The sequence below is a fragment of the Martes martes genome (assembly GCF_963455335.1).
Source record: "Martes martes genome assembly, chromosome: 3".
In the NCBI taxonomy this organism is placed as follows: domain Eukaryota; kingdom Metazoa; phylum Chordata; class Mammalia; order Carnivora; family Mustelidae; genus Martes; species Martes martes.
In genome coordinates, this window is record NC_137890.1 from 3,369,327 (window position 1) to 3,388,802 (window position 19,476).

General features: G+C 44.5%; 1 protein-coding gene across 1 annotated transcript in view; it reads right to left on the reverse strand.

Moving 5' to 3' along the window:
• Positions 1–3,665: 3,665 nt before the first annotated feature.
• The window catches only part of MYO16 (myosin XVI), a 442,217-nt gene continuing 426,406 nt past the window's right edge, over positions 3,666–19,476 (reverse strand). The window contains exon 34 of the mRNA XM_080798962.1: positions 3,666–4,910. Within this exon, the coding sequence (XP_080655088.1) occupies positions 4,683–4,910 (228 nt within the window). The 3' untranslated portion in view covers positions 3,666–4,682. The remainder of the gene's footprint in view (positions 4,911–19,476) is intronic.

Below are 19,476 nucleotides of genomic sequence, written 5' to 3' on the forward strand. Positions count from 1 at the left end.
AATAGGGACTCTGTTGGGTAGCACTGTTTCTCTTGTTACCACTCAAGACCCAGTTTGATTAAATTCAGTTGAACAGATTCCCAAAAATAGGTCCGGTAAAGAAAACCTTTCTTCAGAATGTGGCAGAATTCATACACTTTTCAGTCAATTGTTTGAGATCATGGACCTCAAGCCCCTTTGTTTGCTGAAATCTTAAAAGATCAAAACCTCAAATTGAATTTGGTTTTATTTCTTTTTTCTTTAGAGCTTTGATCCCTCCCTTGGGATTGATCCATGGTTTCATTCCCTTTCATTCCCTTTAGACTTTAGCAGCTAAGCGGTGACATCAGGAAGATGTCACGTGGGTAGGCTCACGCACCGTGCTTTGAAGCGCACGTGTTCCCCGGGGCTGTCGGGCAGGGCAAGCCTGCAGATGCGCCGGCTATCTGCCCATGACTAATTCAAAGCAAAGCAAAGACACATTCGATGCATTCCTTTTGTGAAGCAACAATGGAAATGAATGCATAGATTTATTCACCTTTAATATTTTCTATGAAAAGACATCAAGGTCTTCTTCTGCCATTGTAACGATCGGGTAAACTACATATATCCAGATTACATTGTGCTGCTGTCAAAGCATACAAAATATCTTAGGTATAAATAGTGGGTTGTTTTTTTTTTTTTAAATCTGAAAAGAGACGGGACAAATTAGAACAGGTAATAGGTATGTATTATAGGCAGCTAATAAGACTTAGCCTTTGAAAAACTCATCTTTAAAGTTTTACAAAGCATGCTGGATTTTAGAGAAACTTACTGGAAACACAATAATGGAGCTGCCCAGGGGTCTCCAGTACTTAGGGAAAGTGAACGGACTACAAAGGTAATTCTTTGCCATCTGTAACTCAGCATGCTACAACCCGGTGCTATATGTGTATCTTTGTAACTCACATGGCTAGAACATTGTAGTAGAATCTGTTTGATAAAGTCATTGCTTATGAATAAGATGTAAAGGAAATGGAATGGGGGGAGAGAATATATTTTTAGTTTTTTGAAAGCAGTGCTACTGTTTTGGGAAACCATGAGCATTGCAGAGAATTTACCATTGCACCATAAATAGAAATATAATTGCTTTCATCTGCATTACATGGCTTTTTTATGTGCAGCTAAAAACAATTTGAAAAATGTAATGAAATTACCCTGAACTTTTACTCGGAACACAGTTGTTGTTTTTTTCCTGCTAATTTAATGGATTTTTTTTTTGAAAATTTCCTGATGAGAATAAGCATAAAAATAAATCCTATTAACTTCTAGCTAAAGATATACATTTAAAAGTTTGAAAAAAAATTGGCAGTGCAGAGTGATAGATAGCCAGGAGTGAAATGTGTCCCACTGCAGAATGTTATTATATAATAACCTTATGCCCTTTATCATGACAGGAGCCAGGTTTGATGTCTTGCTGGAAATTGACAGCAATAGAATTTTGATAGAAATTTATCTGTCCTCCTAGACTGTGGAATTCAAAACATACTTTTTGTCTTATGTAACTTATGTAATGTTTATATGGGATGTTCATTTACAAATCTAAGATTTTAATTGGTTGTTGCTTTTATGGGGTAGATTTATGTAAGCATAATTCTACTAAATTAGGTAACACAATTTAAGAATAGTAATATATTTTTCCACTCTAGAAAATACACTTTAAATCATTTTAACCCACTATAAACATTTTGATAGTAGTTTTTAGAGACCACTCATAAAGCATTTTTTAAAAAAGCAATAAGGTTGGGCAGTGTTTGAACACGGGGTAATAATTCATACCAATTATATTGCTAAACATAAGGTCTCAGGCCCAATAATATATCATAATTCATACCTTATGGTCTGATAGCAATTAAAATACCATCATTAAGTATATTGCAAACATACATAATTGTTGAAATCTTGCTTACGTGGAATAACATTCCGTGCTTTATTAAGCAGAATAGTACCTCTGTTCATTTTGTTGACAGTGTCGTAATCATTAGAGAACCATTCCGGGAGTAACTTTAATACATACACACAGAATTGGACTTTATCTCTTATTATTATGACTCTTAATACTGTTTCTATTGTCGTGGCTATTCATGCTTTCCAGTCCGCTGCCTGTCCCATCACATCAGAACAGGCACCACGACGTGGTTCTAGTTAACACACACCTGAATGTGGGCTAGAACGCCCTCAAAGGGTTACCTGACTCTGCAAGGTCAGCAAACATTAGATGAGACAAAGGGATTCCTAGACTCAGCCCATATAAACTCTCCTGGATGCCCTCGATACCTCTAGCAGGTGACAGACAGGTCAGCCTACACCTACATGAGCCCAAAACCGTGACCAGGTTAACAGAACAGGGGATGGTGCCGTTTGGACCCACACGTGCTGGGTGGGGATAGCCCACTCCACGTAAGCTCTCTCGCGTAAGTCTTACCTCCCATTTTCACACAATACTGTATCCCCCAAGAGTCATTTAGTTTGAAGATTTTTAAAGATATATTTTGATATAATGAGCAGAACATTTCTGCATATCAAGTTAATGTGACATGGACTTTGGAACCGTAAAGATGAGGGTTTATGATCTGATAGCCTGCTTAAGGCTTTTATTCCAGGATGAGTATGTAGATGGTCATTCCCAGGGAGGTCTGCGTTAGGAATAACGTGTGCAAAGCGCCCACACGGTCATAGCCAGTGTTCAGTGCGCAAAGGAAACAAATTCTCGAAAGGTACAATGCTGGTACAGTTTGCTTTTCACCCTGGTCCAAATAAATACACTGTGTGTTGGAGGCGGGTGGAGATCAGTTCAGACTTACGGTCCACGATCATTAGGCAGCCACAATGCGCAAGGCCAGCCATGTAGGAAGCCATGTAGGTCAAGGAAAACCGGCTTCTTCCATCGTTTGGAAGTCAGGTGTCAGGGAGAGGGTGGAGAGTGGCAGTGTGTGGCGTGAAGCGGGAGGTGACCCAGAAGGCTTCCCTGTTAGACGGCATCAGTACTGCTGTCGTTGACCCTGTATTCACTGTGCCTTCCATTTTCTCTATTTTCACGCTTTTACAGCCCTCCCCAACTCCTACGTACAGCAAACATCGCCAGCCACGCCAGAGCCCACACTCACGCACCCCCTTCATGGGTGGGTCCCTCTTCAGCCAGGGACTCTGCCCCCATCCCACGGCCCAGGGCCAAGTACCAGACAACCAGGGACCGCCTCCCACCTGGAGCCCCTGAAATTATTCAAACTCGCCAATTCTAGGCCTGCAAACCCTGCCTCCCCCCCCCCATCCTTCCCAAGCACGTGGCAATCTCGGCTTGGGCCCATGGGCTCCCTGGCCTGCGGCCCCCCCCCCCCCGGCTGACCCAGGCCACCTTGCCTGGCACCGTAAGAAACTACCTTTTTAAGGGAAATCGTCTGTGGACCTGGCAGCCTCTTATTATTTCTAAATGGCAAACACATTATTCTCAACACTGACATTTGCCTGCATGGCCGTTATACCTGAATATTCGTAAAACCTTTATTTTAAAATAGACCCTTAGTGCCCCAAGCCCGCGGGGGGCTGCGAGCGCAGAGGAAGGCCGGCCGCGGGGACAGGACGGCTTCTCTGCCCCTGCTCTTCGGCCGGGGACACAGCAACCACCCCAAATAAACACCACCGCCGGAGACTGTAGCTGCACCTTTTATTGGGGCGGTGGTACGATCGCGGCGCTCCACGCAGTGAGAACCGCGGTCGGCGGGCGCCGCAGAAGCCCACGGGTCGACGGGCGGTCCTGTCACGGGGGGGCCGAGGACTGGAGCCGGGGAGCCGGCCGCACAGCCCCGAGGGGACGGCCACCCTGGGAGGCGGCGTCCCCGCCCGGTGCAGCGGGTCCCCGCGAGCTCCTTGGACTGGGCAGACCTCCGGGGTGACCCTGTCACGCGGCCAGCTGCGACCCGGGAGACCCCCGTGCTCCACTGAGCTCCCGCGGCCGAGGGGGACGCGGGGACCGGAGATGTCCCGCAGGAGCCGGCCGTGCGCGTCCGCAGAGTCGCGGCCCCGGGGGGACGGGCCTCCCCAGGCGGCCCCGCGGAACCCGGGACCCAGTCCGCGCGCGCACAGGCTTGACTCCGGCTAAAGCGACGGCGAGTCTCGAGGGGGTTAGGTCCTTCGGGTTTAAAAAGGCGTGGGAGGAGAGAAAACTGTAGACACGAGTTTTCACACTTGTGTTCGAGGGGAGCACCACCAACTGCAGAGAGTTAGAAAACGGGTCAGAAACCGGTCCATCACCCTCAGGTTCGTCATGGCCAAACAACACAACCGACGAAGACAGCAGGCGTCCGCCGCGGGCGGTGTGCTGGGGGCGAGCGCTGGGGGCCAGGAGCATCGGGGACCCCGACCCCAGAGCCGGAGCGCGACCCTCGACGGCTCCGCCCGGTCCCGCTGGCGCGGCCCCGCCTTGTCCAGCCCCTGCTCCGCCGGGGGGTCGCGCGCCGGAGAAACGGAGCGCGTGCCCCCCCCCCCGCGAGAAGAACACGCGCTCGCGCACACGCACACGGACACGCACACACACGCACAGGCACACAGGCGCACACGCACACGCGCCGAGTCCGGCGGCCTCCGTCCGGGGTCCACGCCACTCCGTGTCGACGCGTGCCAGAGGCCCCGGCCGGGATGCGGTGGGCCCTGGAGCGCGCGGCCCCTCACAGGCCGGAGTCCCACAGCTCGGAGGGCAGCCGGCCGCAGGACGCGCCCTCGGGCTTCTTCGCCAGGGTGGGCTTCTTGCAGGGAGGAGGGGGAGGCGCCCTGGGCTCCGGGGGGTGCAGGAGGCGCTGCCAGTCTTCCCGCCCCTCGCACAGCTTCCGCCTCCAGTCCAGGAGCTCCCGCAGGGCCACGCTTTCGTTCTCCGAGAGCCGCAGCTGCTGGATGACCTGCGGGGGGAAGAGGGGACACTTGGAGCAGCGGGTGCCGGGAGCGCGAGAGGGAGAGGGAGGGCCACCCCGGGGCTGCTCTCCTGGCTTCCAAGCCTCCGGACGCTGCTGCCTCGGGAAACCGCCCCCGCCCCGGGGCTGGAAACTGCCAGGCGCAGGCGGCCAACAGAACAGAGCAGGGAGGACAGGAACTCTGGCTGAGGAGAGAAACATCCAGGGGGTTCCAGGAGCGGGCCCTTGTCCACGGGCCCTTCGCCCTCCATGACGATACACCTTCTTAGGACATCCCATTCCTCCCCCTCATTTATCACACTTGAGAGTCTGTGTGTCCTAGAGTCTTTTGGGTTTCTCAAGGTCCCCCTGATTCTAGGGCCCCCCCATGTAGGCACTACTAGTCCACATCTGTTCAGGGAGGGTGACTCTACTCCTGACTACGAGGCATCAGCCCAGGGATGCGGCTGCTCCAGAGAGCCCATCCCCGGTCAGTGTTAACAGGGAACTGCGTCGATACAGACACGGTCTCCAGGAGCAAAGTGAGACCAAGGACAGCCCACCCTGCAGCAGGGAACGGGTTATATAGGTCCTTGAAAACCCTCGCAACCTCATGGGGGCCTCAGCACACGCTCTAGCTTGCGGCGGCACATCAGAGCACCGATCTGAACCAGCAGCTGGGTGCTCGCTGTCCTTGGGCCCGGACGGACAGAACTTGACGGACTTTCGCAGGACAGCATCATGATGTGATTGCACGGGCCTCTTCCTCTCGCTTCCCTAGGACACCGTTTCTCTGGGCATCCTCACGTGAGTGTGCCAGACATCACAGCGGGGATACCAGGGAGAATTCAGAAGAAAGCAGACGTCCCAGCCCACTTCCAAAGTCCCTCCTGCTTTGTTGTCCTGCCGCTCCCAGCCTCCCCAGCAAAACAAACGAGAATGAATGAAAGCGGGCTAGAGCGGAAGACCAGCCTCCCTTTGCCACTCCCTTTCTCCTCTCCCTACGTGGGACTCAGTGGGATCCGCGTGCTTCCCTCGCGATTGTGTTTTAGCGCCTCTACTGCCTCGTGTACACCTGGCGATTACTATCAGCTGCCATCTCGTTCGCTCTGTGGATACCGAGCTCCTGTATATCCATTGGCCTTGGCCCACATTCTGCACATAGAGCAATCTGCGGAAAATACTCCCACGGGATTTATTCTTATGAGAGAGTATATAATTGATGGAAGAATATTTTTACCATCTGAACTGATTTTCCCCCCAACTTCCTTGAGGTATCTTTTTTTTTTTGTTAAGTAACGTAACTTTACGCTGATCTAATTAGAAACAAAACAGGAAAACTTCCCACCTGCATAGGGTTTTTAAGGTCATGTCAGGTTACTGCTCCCATTGTAAAGACAAAAAAAAAAAAAAAAAAAAAAAAGAGAGAGAGAGACAAATTACCAAAATCATATATTTAGAGCATCAGATAGCTCTGGCAAACTGAGAACCAGAAAAACTGAAATTCTGAATCTTTCTGAACAGATAATGACCAGCTGTTTTCTTTTTTTCCCCCCTCTCCTGGGACATTTGCCAATTCTGAGCTCTTCTGTAGGTCTAGAGAGCCCTTTCTAGAAGACAGAGAAACTGTACAATATGTTGCAGTTGTAAGAGACGAGAGACACAGATTGGGAATTTGCAGACCTTCAGATGATGACCATTTTCCCCAAGAGACATCTGTTAAGTTCTCCAGCTATATGCACTCGTGGTGCCTTAGGCCAAAAGCTTACAAAAAACCAGAGTGAAATCCCCCAGGGTGTTTGAGGTGCTTCAGAAGAGGGTGGGATAGGGGGCAAAGAAAAGCTTCAAGCGCCTGACTAGTCTCATCTTCGAGACTTGCAGATTTTTGCACAGCCTGGAGAGGGGGGCAGGACCTCTGAAATGCACAGCTGGAGCGCATATGCACTCTTCCAGAGCTAAGGAACAAAAAACCCACAGGCCAAAGCTCAGGCCGTTGCTGCCTGCGGGTGAGAGGCAGAGCAGAGGCGGGCTGCTTCTGCACCTCGGCTCAATCCCGGATTGGACTGAGGCCTCCCGCCCTTGCTTTTGCCCCCTAATGTGATGGTGGCCTCTCTCCCTGGTAGTGCCCAGCCTCGGCAGCATCGACAGTTTGTTGACCCGTGACGCTTACTGCACGATCAGAAATGACATGCGGAGAGATAAGGAAATTCACTGAAAATCAGAGCGTGAAACAGATTCACAGATGATCCTGATTTAGGGTTCGTTGATAGAGACTTTAAAATACCTGTGATGACGACATGCTTAGGAGAGAGGAAATGATGGACAAACCGAAGACGCCGAACAGACACACATAAAAGGAATTCCAGAGGGAAGAGATACGCAAAGAATGTGACAGGGCAGTCCTCCAAGAGATAAGTTTCCCAAACTTGCAAAGGGCATCAATCCACACACCCAAGAGGCTCAGCGAAACCACACAAAAGGCAAACACACGCAGGCCCCCGCCAGCAGTGAGAATGCACAAGGTGGGTCCTCTTAGAACAAAGACAAAGGAAAAAGCTTTAAAATCTACAGGAAAGAGACACATTCCCTTCAGAGGAACAACAATGAGAGAGGGAAAGCTGACTTCTAAGCAGAAGCCAGAAAATAGTGAGTTAAAGTACTGGAAGAAAGTAATTCAGCCTAAAACTCTACTCTCAATAAAAATAACCCTCAAAAGGTAAAATAGAGATACTTTTAGACAATAAAAAGGGGGAAATTTGCCATCAGAAGTCTCCCATCTTTTTTAAGGTGAAGGAAAATGATCCAAGATGGAAAAAATTGAAACTTAAGAGAGAATTAAGTTTTTTAATTTCTTAATTCTTAATTAAGTTTCTTAATTCATGGACACCAGAATTAAATCCAAGGGTAAATAGAAGTTAGCTGTTGGGATAGCTTATGGACCATAAATTATCTGTGGAACCAGAATGCACACCAATGACGACCTGCGAAAGCCGGGAGGGGTCGCAGGGAGTTTAGAGGTGGTGGGCTTCTAGCAGCACTAGGAAATGGTCAAAGTAACGGCAGTCCCTTAGGAGGCAGTAAGTAGAAAATGCACGCTTTCTTCTCTAATCAAACTGTAGAACACGCAGGGAGAGAACATGTAATTACATGGGAAATTACATACGGAAAATGTGAAATAATAAATATTCCATTAATCTAAAAGAGAACAAGGAGGATACAGAAGTCACAGGGAAACGGGGGCGGGTCTATCAGGACAGAGTGAGGCGTGAAAACTGGACCGGCAGGATGCACATCCCCGCCCAGCAGCTGGCCTTGGTTTTCCGTGGCCGGAGGCACAGACTGTATTTCTGTTCATGCCGGGGCACCGGAGAGCCACACAGCTCTGTCCCCACACCAAGCACAGAGCACATCCCTTCTGGGTCTCTTCTCAATCCTGGACTGTTTTCCGCAGCCCTTCATAATGACCAAAACTGTGCATGAGGTGGGACCCTCCCTAACAGAGTCCTTCCTAACAGGAACACACTTCCAGATAGAGCCACTCGGCGGCTGCTGATCTGACGGCGGCTGGCGGGGAGGGCTTTGGATGGAAAATGTCCCAAATCCCCTGAGTGACTGCTTTACTGTTTGGGGGAAAAAAAAATGCTCTCTACCTTTTCAAAGCTTCTCAGTGTTTACTAAAAATATCTGAATTCCCAAGTACACTGTAAAAGGTGAGACTTATATACCCAATCCACTAGAAAGCATTTTCTTAATGAGGCTATTGATGTCTTGAATAATGTAGTAAGTGAAGAAGAGCCCCATCTTCCAATCAACAACCAGGAGCTTTCCATGCTTCCTTGATAAGCAGAAACGTGACTGATGTTTGCAATAATCAACGAATGCTCAGAATAAACCCTTCATTGAGAGATCCCACGGAACTTTATTGTCTATTCCGGAGATTAATAGGTGTTGAGTAAAATCTAATAGGTACCTAAGGGTAGTTGCCAGAATGGTCTAAATGAGATGGTAACATACTAACATTATTGATTTTCCTTTAAAGAAGGAAAAACAAAGAATTTTCACAGGTTATTCCTTAAATGAGAGTTAAAATTCTGTGTAAGGATACATCATAGGTCACTATTTGCAACATATAGAAGTTCAGAGGGGATTTTAAAATTATGATCCGTGAGATGGTGATTAGAAGATCAGAAGACAAGAACAGTGTGCCCCGAACGATGTTTAATCTGTTCTATTTAGATTTATTGAATTTATTAGATTGTGAGACACAAAAATCACATCTGTCAAAAGCCGTAAAAGGGCTTTAATATTTTAGAATAGCAAACAATGGCAACTATGGATATTATTTAAACGATGGTCAAGTAATATACAAGCACTACAGAGTGTTCACAGTGTTACCCAGCGCTCCCCAAACATCACAATCGGTGTTTCTGCATTCTTTAAGTTTCGTGTCCTGTCGGTAAGAACAAAACCCCTCACAGCTTCCTCTACCACTATATCATGCTTCATGACAAATTACGTATGATCATTAAGAAGGCAAGAATGACTTCGAAACAAAAATTTTGGTTTGGGAAATAGACTTGTGAGTACTGACAACACACGTCTGGTCACCAGAAGGGAAGGTGGGTGGGGGATGGGGGAAATAGGGGGCAGGGACTTACAAGGATGAAAAAAAAATTTTTTTTAAATTTAGTTTTGGTATTGAAACGGAACCATTTCTTTCCAGAAAGAGAGGAAGTGATGCTGGGGATCAAGGATACAGCTGGAAATGAGCGCCTTCATACCCCTCACCCCCAACCCCCGCATTTATCCTGATTTCTTTGTCGGCTACAAGTGTCCTACTGGGATCTTGTAACTTGAAGCTTGTTTACCTTGCTTCAAAGATCTATCTCCACTCCACGTCCCTGCAGACAGCTAGCCACTTACTTATTTTCTTTTCAGGCGTGTTTTATATTACATTGTTTGGACACAAAAGCATCATCTTTCAGAACCAAAAAGCAAGTGTTAACTACTGGAAATGTAAAAACTGTCCCGTACCTATGATCCCTTGGCTGTCCACGCTGTCCCATCCTCGTGCTCCGTGAATGTGACAAATATCTTGCCTTTAAAGGAATTCCGAAGCATGCAAAACACACAACTGTCTTAACTTGTTGCACACAGCGTAGCGACAGGGAAGACGTCTTTTAAAATCTCCCCGCCCCCGATCTACCTGGGAAACGGGGCTTGTAGAGGAGGGTCTGGAGAAACTCCGCAGAGGAGGTATGCTCTGAATGTTGAACAAGGAGGCTGCCACCATTGGAAAAGGGGAAGGAAGAGGTGAGAAGAAGCGTTTCCATGGGACTCGATGTGGACAAGCCAAGAGGGACACGGGACTTCATCCTTTCCCAAAGCATCACTGGTCCACGAGCGCCCCAGGGCTCGCTCGAGGAGACGCAGCGTGGCCTAAAACCCAGTCCCTAGCAACTGGGGCGTGGGCCGGAGTCCTGCATTTGCCCACAAGCACGTCAGCTTCCTCGTCTGTGCGGTGGGCTCGCAGTAACAGTCCACCGCAACAAAACGTGGGATGGTTTACAGGAGTCACGTGCGCGGGCCACTTAAAAGCGCGCCTTAGAGAAGCAGCCATGCCCTATAAATGCGGGGTCTTACGGTTTTGTCATTGTTTGCTCTTGGACTTGAGAAAAATCCTAAACATTGCTGAATTACGATTATCCTGATGAGTCGAACAGATAACATTACATGAGAACACGTCTCCCAATTTGGGGCCCTACATAACATAGTCTCTTCCTTATCAACAAGGAGCTCTCACATACTGAGCAACCCACTGGATTTATTCTATACACATAAATATATATATACACATAAATATTTATATTTATATATTATTAAATATATATTATTAATCATAAACAAAATATATTTATATGTTATTAAATATAAATATTTTATCTTATATATTATAGTAATATAATATATATTCTTTTATATTATATATATAAATTTAAAACTAAAGAAAGTTATACGGGAAGAAATGAAAAGTCCAGAGTTTCTTGGAATTTCAGGAGTAAGATAAACAGATTCTAGTGAATAAATTCAACAACTGTTTAATATTTCTGAAATTGGCATTTGTGTATGTTATTTTCCGGGGTCCTCCCATTCTTGGGTAATTTAGTATTTTCTGCATTTTTCTTCACAAGATAGTTTTTCAAAAGCACTATAATCATGATGCTGGTGCTCAGCACGACTTTGTTCTCTGACTTCGTATTTTATTTACGAGCAGGACAACGTAGGGACTATTACTGATATCGCTGCAGAGGAATGAGGAGACAGCAGGCGGGTTTAATACGCAAAGGAGGCGTTCTCCCCTGAGAAAGAGCCAAGTGGTCCCGCAGCCTGCGTGAGGCGGGCAGTTGCCCCGCAGTTCAAGGCCCGGGAAACGGTGGAAGCTTGGGGTCACCGAGGGCTCAGGATGGCAGACACGGACCCAAGTTCAAGGAATCTGAGTCCGGACCACCTTCACTTTGTCATCAGTCATTTCATTTCAGCTGAACAAAATCATACCTAGCGTGAACGTGGTAAACTTCAATGTTTTGCTTCTGTAGGTTTTTGTTGTACTGAATTTGTAAGTTTGCTTTGGTTTTACAGCTGTAATGAGAGGTGAACGGCGACAGAGATCTTATGGAACAACGTGTGTCTTACTGTTATAATAAATTAACTTAAGACATGTTCAGGGTTAAGGGGAATCTTGCTCTATCTCAAAAGGGTCATATAGGGGCGCCTGGGTGGCTCAGTCAGTGAAGCGTCTGCCTTCTGCTGAGTTCATGATTCCAGGACCCTGGGAACGACCCCCATGTTGGGGCTCCCTGCTCAGCGGGGAGCCTGCTTCTCTCTCATCCTATGCTCTCTCTCTCAACTAAATAAATAATATCTTTAAAATAAAATTTAAAAGAGGTCACATAAGATACGTAAGTAGGAAAACGTGGATCCATGTGGGTAGAAGTCTCTGGAGGTAAAATGTGTTTCTTGCTCAGACTGGGGGTGTCCTTTCGAGTCCAAAGTGAGTAAATTAATCTCTAACCAGCACCGGGTGCCCAGGGCTCTTGGAGAGCTGAAACAGAGGTCGTGTATGAATGCCCAGCGATATGCTTGGGAGAAGGGAGAAAGTTTATCACAGTCATCGACCTCGAAAGAATTGGCTGAAAATTTAAGCAAACGGGCATCGATTTGGGCCACTGGAACTGCGGCTTGGGAGAAGGATTCAGGCAGAAACCTGACTCCTACGCTCCGAGAAGACAGGACAGAGTTATAAAGGTGAAGGTCATGAGTGCCATTCTCAGTTAGGTCCTCCATTTACAACAGGGATTAAGACTGGTTTGACTGGGGCTGGTTGGGTTCCTACACACATTAGGGTTATAGAAACTTTTGAAAGCTGGTTTTCTGAAAGCTGTCCTGGTGTCCTGGCGAGGAAGGACTCGGGTGCAGGCAGAGGGCGCGCAGCGGGCAGCAAGTCCGGGATCCTCCCAGGAGGACGTGCATAAATCCCTCCTCCCTTATGGCCTCCCGATGCTATTTTAAAAAAGACTCTGAACTGGGTTTGCTTGCTCTGTATTGAAATCTCCTCTTACACAGTATATTAGATTTCTGTTTTCATTTTTCAAAAGATAAATTTAGGGGCCCTGGGCACCTCACCGCCATCCAGGACAGGGAAGGAAAGAAGGAGAGATCCTTCGAGTAGTGCCAGACGGGCCCCGAGCGCGTCCTTACACTTGAGAGGTGGTTCTCCCGTCGCGGATTCAGATACGATCTTTTCAAACACCATACAACCCTGGGAACTCACTCAAGATGTCCTGTGCCCCGAAATCACATCAGGTGTGGGTGGTCCCAGGCCCATTAGTTACTCTGACTTCACACATGCCTAGATGGCTTTGAGCGGCTAGTGAGCGGGGCCCCCGAAAGACAGCCGGACCGTCACCCCAGCCTTCCGGGTGACCGACGCATGCAATGCCTCTGACACTCAAACAAGTTTATCCTGTGCAGTGACCTGAACGTCGGTGTTCCCCCAAAATTTGCATGTCAGAATCCTCACCCCCGGTGTGGTGTTATTTGTGGTTGGGGCCTCTGGGAGGCAATTAGGTCATGAGGATGGACCCCGTGAATGGGATCAGTGGTTTTACAAAAGAGCTCTCGCAAAGCTGCCTCACCCTTTCCACCGGTGAGGACCCAGAGAATCTGCAGCCCTGGAAAGCCCCTCCCCCGATCATGCCGGCACCCTGATCTTGGACTTGTAGCTTCCAGAACCCTGAGAAAGACATTTCTATCGTTGATAAGCCACACGGTCTGCGGCATTTCTTACAGAAGCCCGAACAGACTAAGACGTCCCATGCCCAGAATTATTATTTTTGGATGGCATGGGGGACAAAAATGATACTATTGTATAACAGGTACAAACCCCAGGCTTCTAGAAAAGGGTGCAGACCATCTGTCGGCTTCAATGCCTTTGAAACCAGTATCAGTGGAGAATCTAATAATATACCTGGAAATTATTCTGTGATTTTTATTTTTAAATTTGACATTTGAAACAAGCACGAAAGCTTCAAAGCTTAGGAGCCACTTGGCGATTTGGTATGGGAGAGCAGAAAGTCACAGTCCCCTGGGAGCTGGGACAACCGGACCCCTCAAAGGAACTGACAGGTGGGAGGCCCTGCTCAGCCCCTCAAGGGCAGGCAGCGTCCCTGGAGTCACCCCCACGTGTGCTGCCCCGGAGGGGGGCAGAGAGCGCCTGCTGTCTACAGCCTCCTGTCAGCTCAGACCCTCCAACGCACAGCCTCATGTCCTCCCTTCTGCTCTCAAGCAAAGATCACAGAAGCAGAAGCCACGCTATCCGCACTTAATAAACACGTGCCTCCGAACACCCTGATTCAAGCTCCCAGCAGGTGTGAGCAGACACGTCAATGACCATGGTCCAGACATGTCCCCGCGGGCTGGAGTACTCATCCCCCAACAACACCCCCTCCCTTCAGCGGGGTCTTAACAAGAAGACTTCATCGATGCGGTAATTCCGAGAAAATAGGGCCACTTACAAACACTGGCTATTACTACCTCGACAACTCACTGTGGGTTTTCTTTCCTTCTTTCTTTTTTTTTTAAGGGTTTTTTTGAGAAAATCTTGCTGTTTTGATACTTAGAAGTTCAAGGTATGAATCTTAGTGTCCCTTTCCCCACCTGGACTTGGAAAGTTATTTTGTGCCTTCTAATGTCCAGAGGTATAGGTGGACATGAAGACAAGAATCTGATATAGGAACATAAAAACTGAGTTCCTGAAAGTTCTACATCTCAAGGGGGACACTTATCATTAGTTTGCTCACTTTCCGGGTCAAAATCCATGGAATGTCTCACAACCCAGAGGGAAACCCAACATGATGTGAAGGCTTCATGAGGTTATTATATGTCTTCTTATTAATTTTCAATAGTTTTCTATGGTGTCATTAATAGAGTTCTACGAGATGAACTAATTAAAAAATGAGATATAAATTTCTTTACTTCCCGTGGATATGCATTTCTGTGAGTAATATTAAAACATGTAAATTAATAATTTGCTGCTGATTTTTTACCCTAAGTCTTTCCCCTCCGGGATAAAAATAGACTTTGTTAAATAATTCATATGTAAGATCATGTTGCTGTTCATTTGTCACAGAGTTGATTTTTCTATTGACTAATCACCCAAAGGTGAAAAGAGGCATTTACTGACATTTATGGAAATTAAAAGAAGGAATCTTCTTGGCTGACTGAATGGTGAACATTAGTGTTTCAAATGCAAATCCCATTTCTACTTGATGCTAACAAGATGTTGGAGGAAAAAAAAAAAACGTTAAAAAGTGAAATTCGAAAATCACAGTTTGTAAAGCCAAAGTCTGCCTCAATAGATCCTAGAGAAGTGGCGTAGAGTAACATGTGATTCAAAAAAACCTTTGATTAAAGGGTTGTATATTTTCATACTTCTAAAAAATCTTAAGAAAATGATCTGAATGTGAAAGCAGAATTTCTGGTTTAGGCAAAGAGAGCTGATCCTTTCTAATTCGGAAATAGCTATTTATACAGTGATTCAATTAAGTTCATCCTGTTATTTTGTTTCTCTTGTTGCCATTTTGTTTCCTTTATTACCAAAGGGTTCGATAAAGGGAAAAATATTGCTTCAAAGGCACTTTACAAATCCTCTTGTAAGCTAGAGTAGCTACCTCTGGATACCAGGCAGTGAAGAGGGGGAGAAAGGATTTTAGCTTTTCACCTTGTCTGTACACTTTGATTTCTTAAAAAAGATAGTAACTGTTCTTAACTTTCATAAGTAATATTATATCGGAATGCATTTAATATCATTTAAAGGGACATTTATTTGCATTGTGTGGCTGATTTTAGGTTAATAGCTCTGAATAAAAATGGACTCTGATGAGTGAATGTATATTTCTTCCTATTAATGGAAAGTTATAAAATAGAAATTTATGATTGTACTATACATCATGCAATGTAAGTAATTTATGACACTCCAGGTTATGGATTTTGTATGAGTTCTGGTCTTTTACCTCAATTCATTTAAGAAAACATGACAGTATCAGTAAAAGTGACTAGATTATAACAAAATTGATAACATATATTTAGGGTATGTTTATAATAAAGACGTATTATAGTAATGGGGGTCAAATCCATGGAATATATAGAAAAACATAAATCTACTATATTGGAAATACAGAAAGTAATAGCACTATGATTTCTTCTAAAACATTTTTCTCAGCATTTTATAGGGGACTCAGTGCAAACAGCAGGAGGGTATTATTGCAGACAATTAATCTACTAGATTTTCTGTCTTGCAAAGAAAAGATCTATTCACATAATCTGTGTGTTTGAAAATCTTCAATACGAGCCCTTTGGGTGGTCTAAGTAAGCAAGTCTACACACTTCAAGAGGTTACAGAAAGTCCTGTATTTTCTGGCCACGCTGATTGGTCCAATGTCATTACCATACGTCCTCACAGTCTCTATGTCCATCCCACCAGACAGAGCCACACCTAGAATTCTAAAATTCGCTTTCTCTCTGCAGCAGTCCCAGTGTGTACGCTCACACACAGATTCCTCCGAGGTCTCTGAGGGCGTATTTCTAACCTCATCTTCATGATATTGTTTTATATTCTTCAAGCATTTTCACATGTTACTATTCTAGTACTTTCTCACAATCAAGTGAAATAATAAGCAGGCTTTGTAGCATTAGCCTCGTTTCACAGATGCTGAAATTCATCTTTAAAGCCCAAGCTCACTTAGCTAGTAAGTGGTGTAGTCAGAGCACAAATTCAAGTACACCAAGTTCAGTCAACCTTCCGGGGTACTAGTCAATGACTTTGGCCTCCAGGAAGTCTCCCTTGTGCGCCGATCAGGGAACGCATGTTCCTTCCGTGACCGTAGAGCAGAAGGCCCTGTGATGCATGCTACAGGACTGCGAACCACACAGTATGACCTGCTTCCTCCAAGGGCTTCCACGCAAATTGAGCAACAAAACACAAAAGCAGAAAGATTTAGACGAAGAGAGACGCTTAAACGTCACGGAACCGCAAACATGTCACGAGGAACGCAGCATTAACTGACTAACACAGTGTATGCATAATGATTGTCGTTGGAATACAGAGGAGACATGACTCATTTCCAAGTGATATATTGGCCAAGAAATTCATACTGGGATGGGGTATTTGATTCGGAGTAAAACGGTGCGTGGGATACAAAAAGAGGGAAGGACATTTGGGTTGAGTTCTAAAGGGAATGGTGTTCACGGTAGTAAAGGATACCACAGCTTCGGAGGACAGAGAGGTCGCAGAGGAGCCCTTCCCCAACTCGTTCAACTGGCCAGGACCTGCACTGCTGTGAAGGGCACAGTTTATCTGTTAATTTATTAATATCTCATCACATTTTTTTTCTGGAAACAACCACAATCTGTATGTTGTGGCATTAGATATAATGAAATAAGAAAGAGAAAAAAAAAAAAGCACCTTAAGAAACTAGATGTTAATAAAATAACCTAATCCAAGGAGATTTTTAAAAAACAGCTCTAATTAGGAACGGGACACAGTTTAGCAACTCCCTTGGCTGTGGAAGTTAAGGCACTGGGGAGAGCATATTCTCTGTCCTCAACCTTGACTTTTCTGTCCAAAATTTAGTTACCAGTTGCAGGCATCCAAGTGAGAACTGGAGGTAAGCAAGGCATTCCTTTACAATCATTAAATGCAGCAAGAAGTTCCTAAAAGTATGAAAACATTTCTCAGGGTGTCTAACTCGTTATAGGGGATTAATTTTGTCCTTGAGGAAAATTAAGTCTGTTGGTTTTGAGGAATTTCTGATAGACCATTTATTAAGACTTATAAGCTTTGGTTCTATATATATAATTTCCCTTGTGCTGAAATTGTGAACAGTTAATTATGATGAAAAGATTTATTTTATACAAAATAAAAGAAGAAGGATTTATTTTCTGACCTAGTAGACCTCAAAGATAGGATTCTTTTCTGATAGATATATATATCAGATTCTTTTCTGATATATATATGTCAGAAAAGAATAAAAAGAATTAAATACATATTGTATTTATATTATGTATAATTATTTATAATTAATAAATTCATAATGTATCTATATATTTATATTATATATATTACATTATATAAAGGTATTATATTATATAAATTATATAATGATTATCATAATTATTACTTTAAATATATATTTATATATTTATATAAATATATGTAATTGTATATTTATATTGTATGTACAATTATATATAAATATACAATTTATAAATATACATATTATACAATTATATATATACACAATTTATAGATAAATATACAATTATAGATGCAATTATATATATATACAATTACATATATTTATATATATAAATATACAACTATATATATTTATGTATATATACACACCACTGATCACTACTTTGTATTACTTTGTATTAACAATGTCTAATAAGTGATATTCTCATATTCTAATGATGGTATCATTAGCCGGTATGATTTTTGATATCTTAAATAATTTTTACTACAAAACGGAAGTTAAGCTTAGATAACTAAGTACTAAGAACAATCATGCTTAGCCGCACACATACAACATTAAACTCAGTAAATGATGAGGGGTGTTAGCTGTTACAATAGGCAAACCATAAACAGCACTGGCTCGGGAGGAAAGAAGTACGTTGTTGGGATGAAGGATGATGAAACGGGTGTTTCCGATCAGTGGCTGGCCTTCCGTGTTGCTGTGAGTGTGCTTTGCTCCTTCTGGGATCTTGTACCCAGCTTTTAGATGGAGAAGGACATGGAACACTAGGCAAAGGGGGGTTTGTATGGGCCGAGCTTGGAAGTGGATCAGCCCACTATGGTTCCCGCTCCCCTAAGTTGGTGTCCGTGACAGGTCTGCTCTGCACCATGAGGGAATCTGGGAAACTCGGGCAGCTCTGTGTCTAAAGAGAAATGGGTTTGATGGGCACAGTGGCAGTCACTGTGACTCTGAGGTCCATGCCAGTGTCTCTGAGACATAGTCATGGCAAATCCTGCAGGTACAAATGCTAGACAACATAGGGAAAGGGAAAACAGCAGGAAGGGTTGGGAAGGAGAAGAGACAAGATTTTGCCAAAGTAGGCAACACATGAGAGCAAATCTTTTTAATCAAGGGTTCTTTCCAAAAATAGATAATAAAAATCACCTGGATGTGTATAAAATTAATTTAAATCCACTTGGGCTTCAAAAATCTAGGCTTTTTATATCACTGAGTTCATGACACTTCTTCCCAATATCACAGTTCAGCTGTTCTAGAACCTATTTCTGACAGAGTCAGGAATACAAAATGACAGTTTCAAATAATAATGTAATCAGAGAGATCAGAAAAGAATCCTGTCTTCGAGGTCTACTAAGGTCAGAAAATAAACCCTTCTTCTTTTATTTTGTATAAAGAAATCTTTTCACCCTAATTAACTGCTCACAAATTCAGCACAAGGCAAAAGTATCCATTCCTTCCAGAATTGTGCAGTCACAAACGTCATATCAGTGCCCGGAGCGCCACAGCTAACTAGGCAGGGAATATGCGGCCTAGCTTCCCAGGGGCCTCGCTCCCAGTTCCCTTATCTGGAGCTAGAATAGAGCTCTGTTCATCTATATTTTCCACTCCCAGAAAAGGCAAACAATTACCTTCACTTATATTCTGAGCAGACCACAGTTTCCAAACCTGGTAAATGGTTTCGAAAAAAGACAGAATGGTACATTCATAATTCGTATTTTACATTTAGCCTCCCGCTATCATTTATTTTATTTTATTTATTTTTTTTCTACAAACAGGTTTTATTCTTTAAAAAATATTCAAGAGCTACAATTATTATAGGCCAAGAAACCTTCGTTTGGGGATCCTATGTCGTCAATCATTTGTTTACTTCACAGGTAAAAAATTTCATTTGTTTATGTGTATTAACAGAGCAAAAGCTATAGAACACCTGTAGGTTAGAGTTAAGAATTGCAAGGGAATTCAGACCCAAAAGCTAAGCAAAT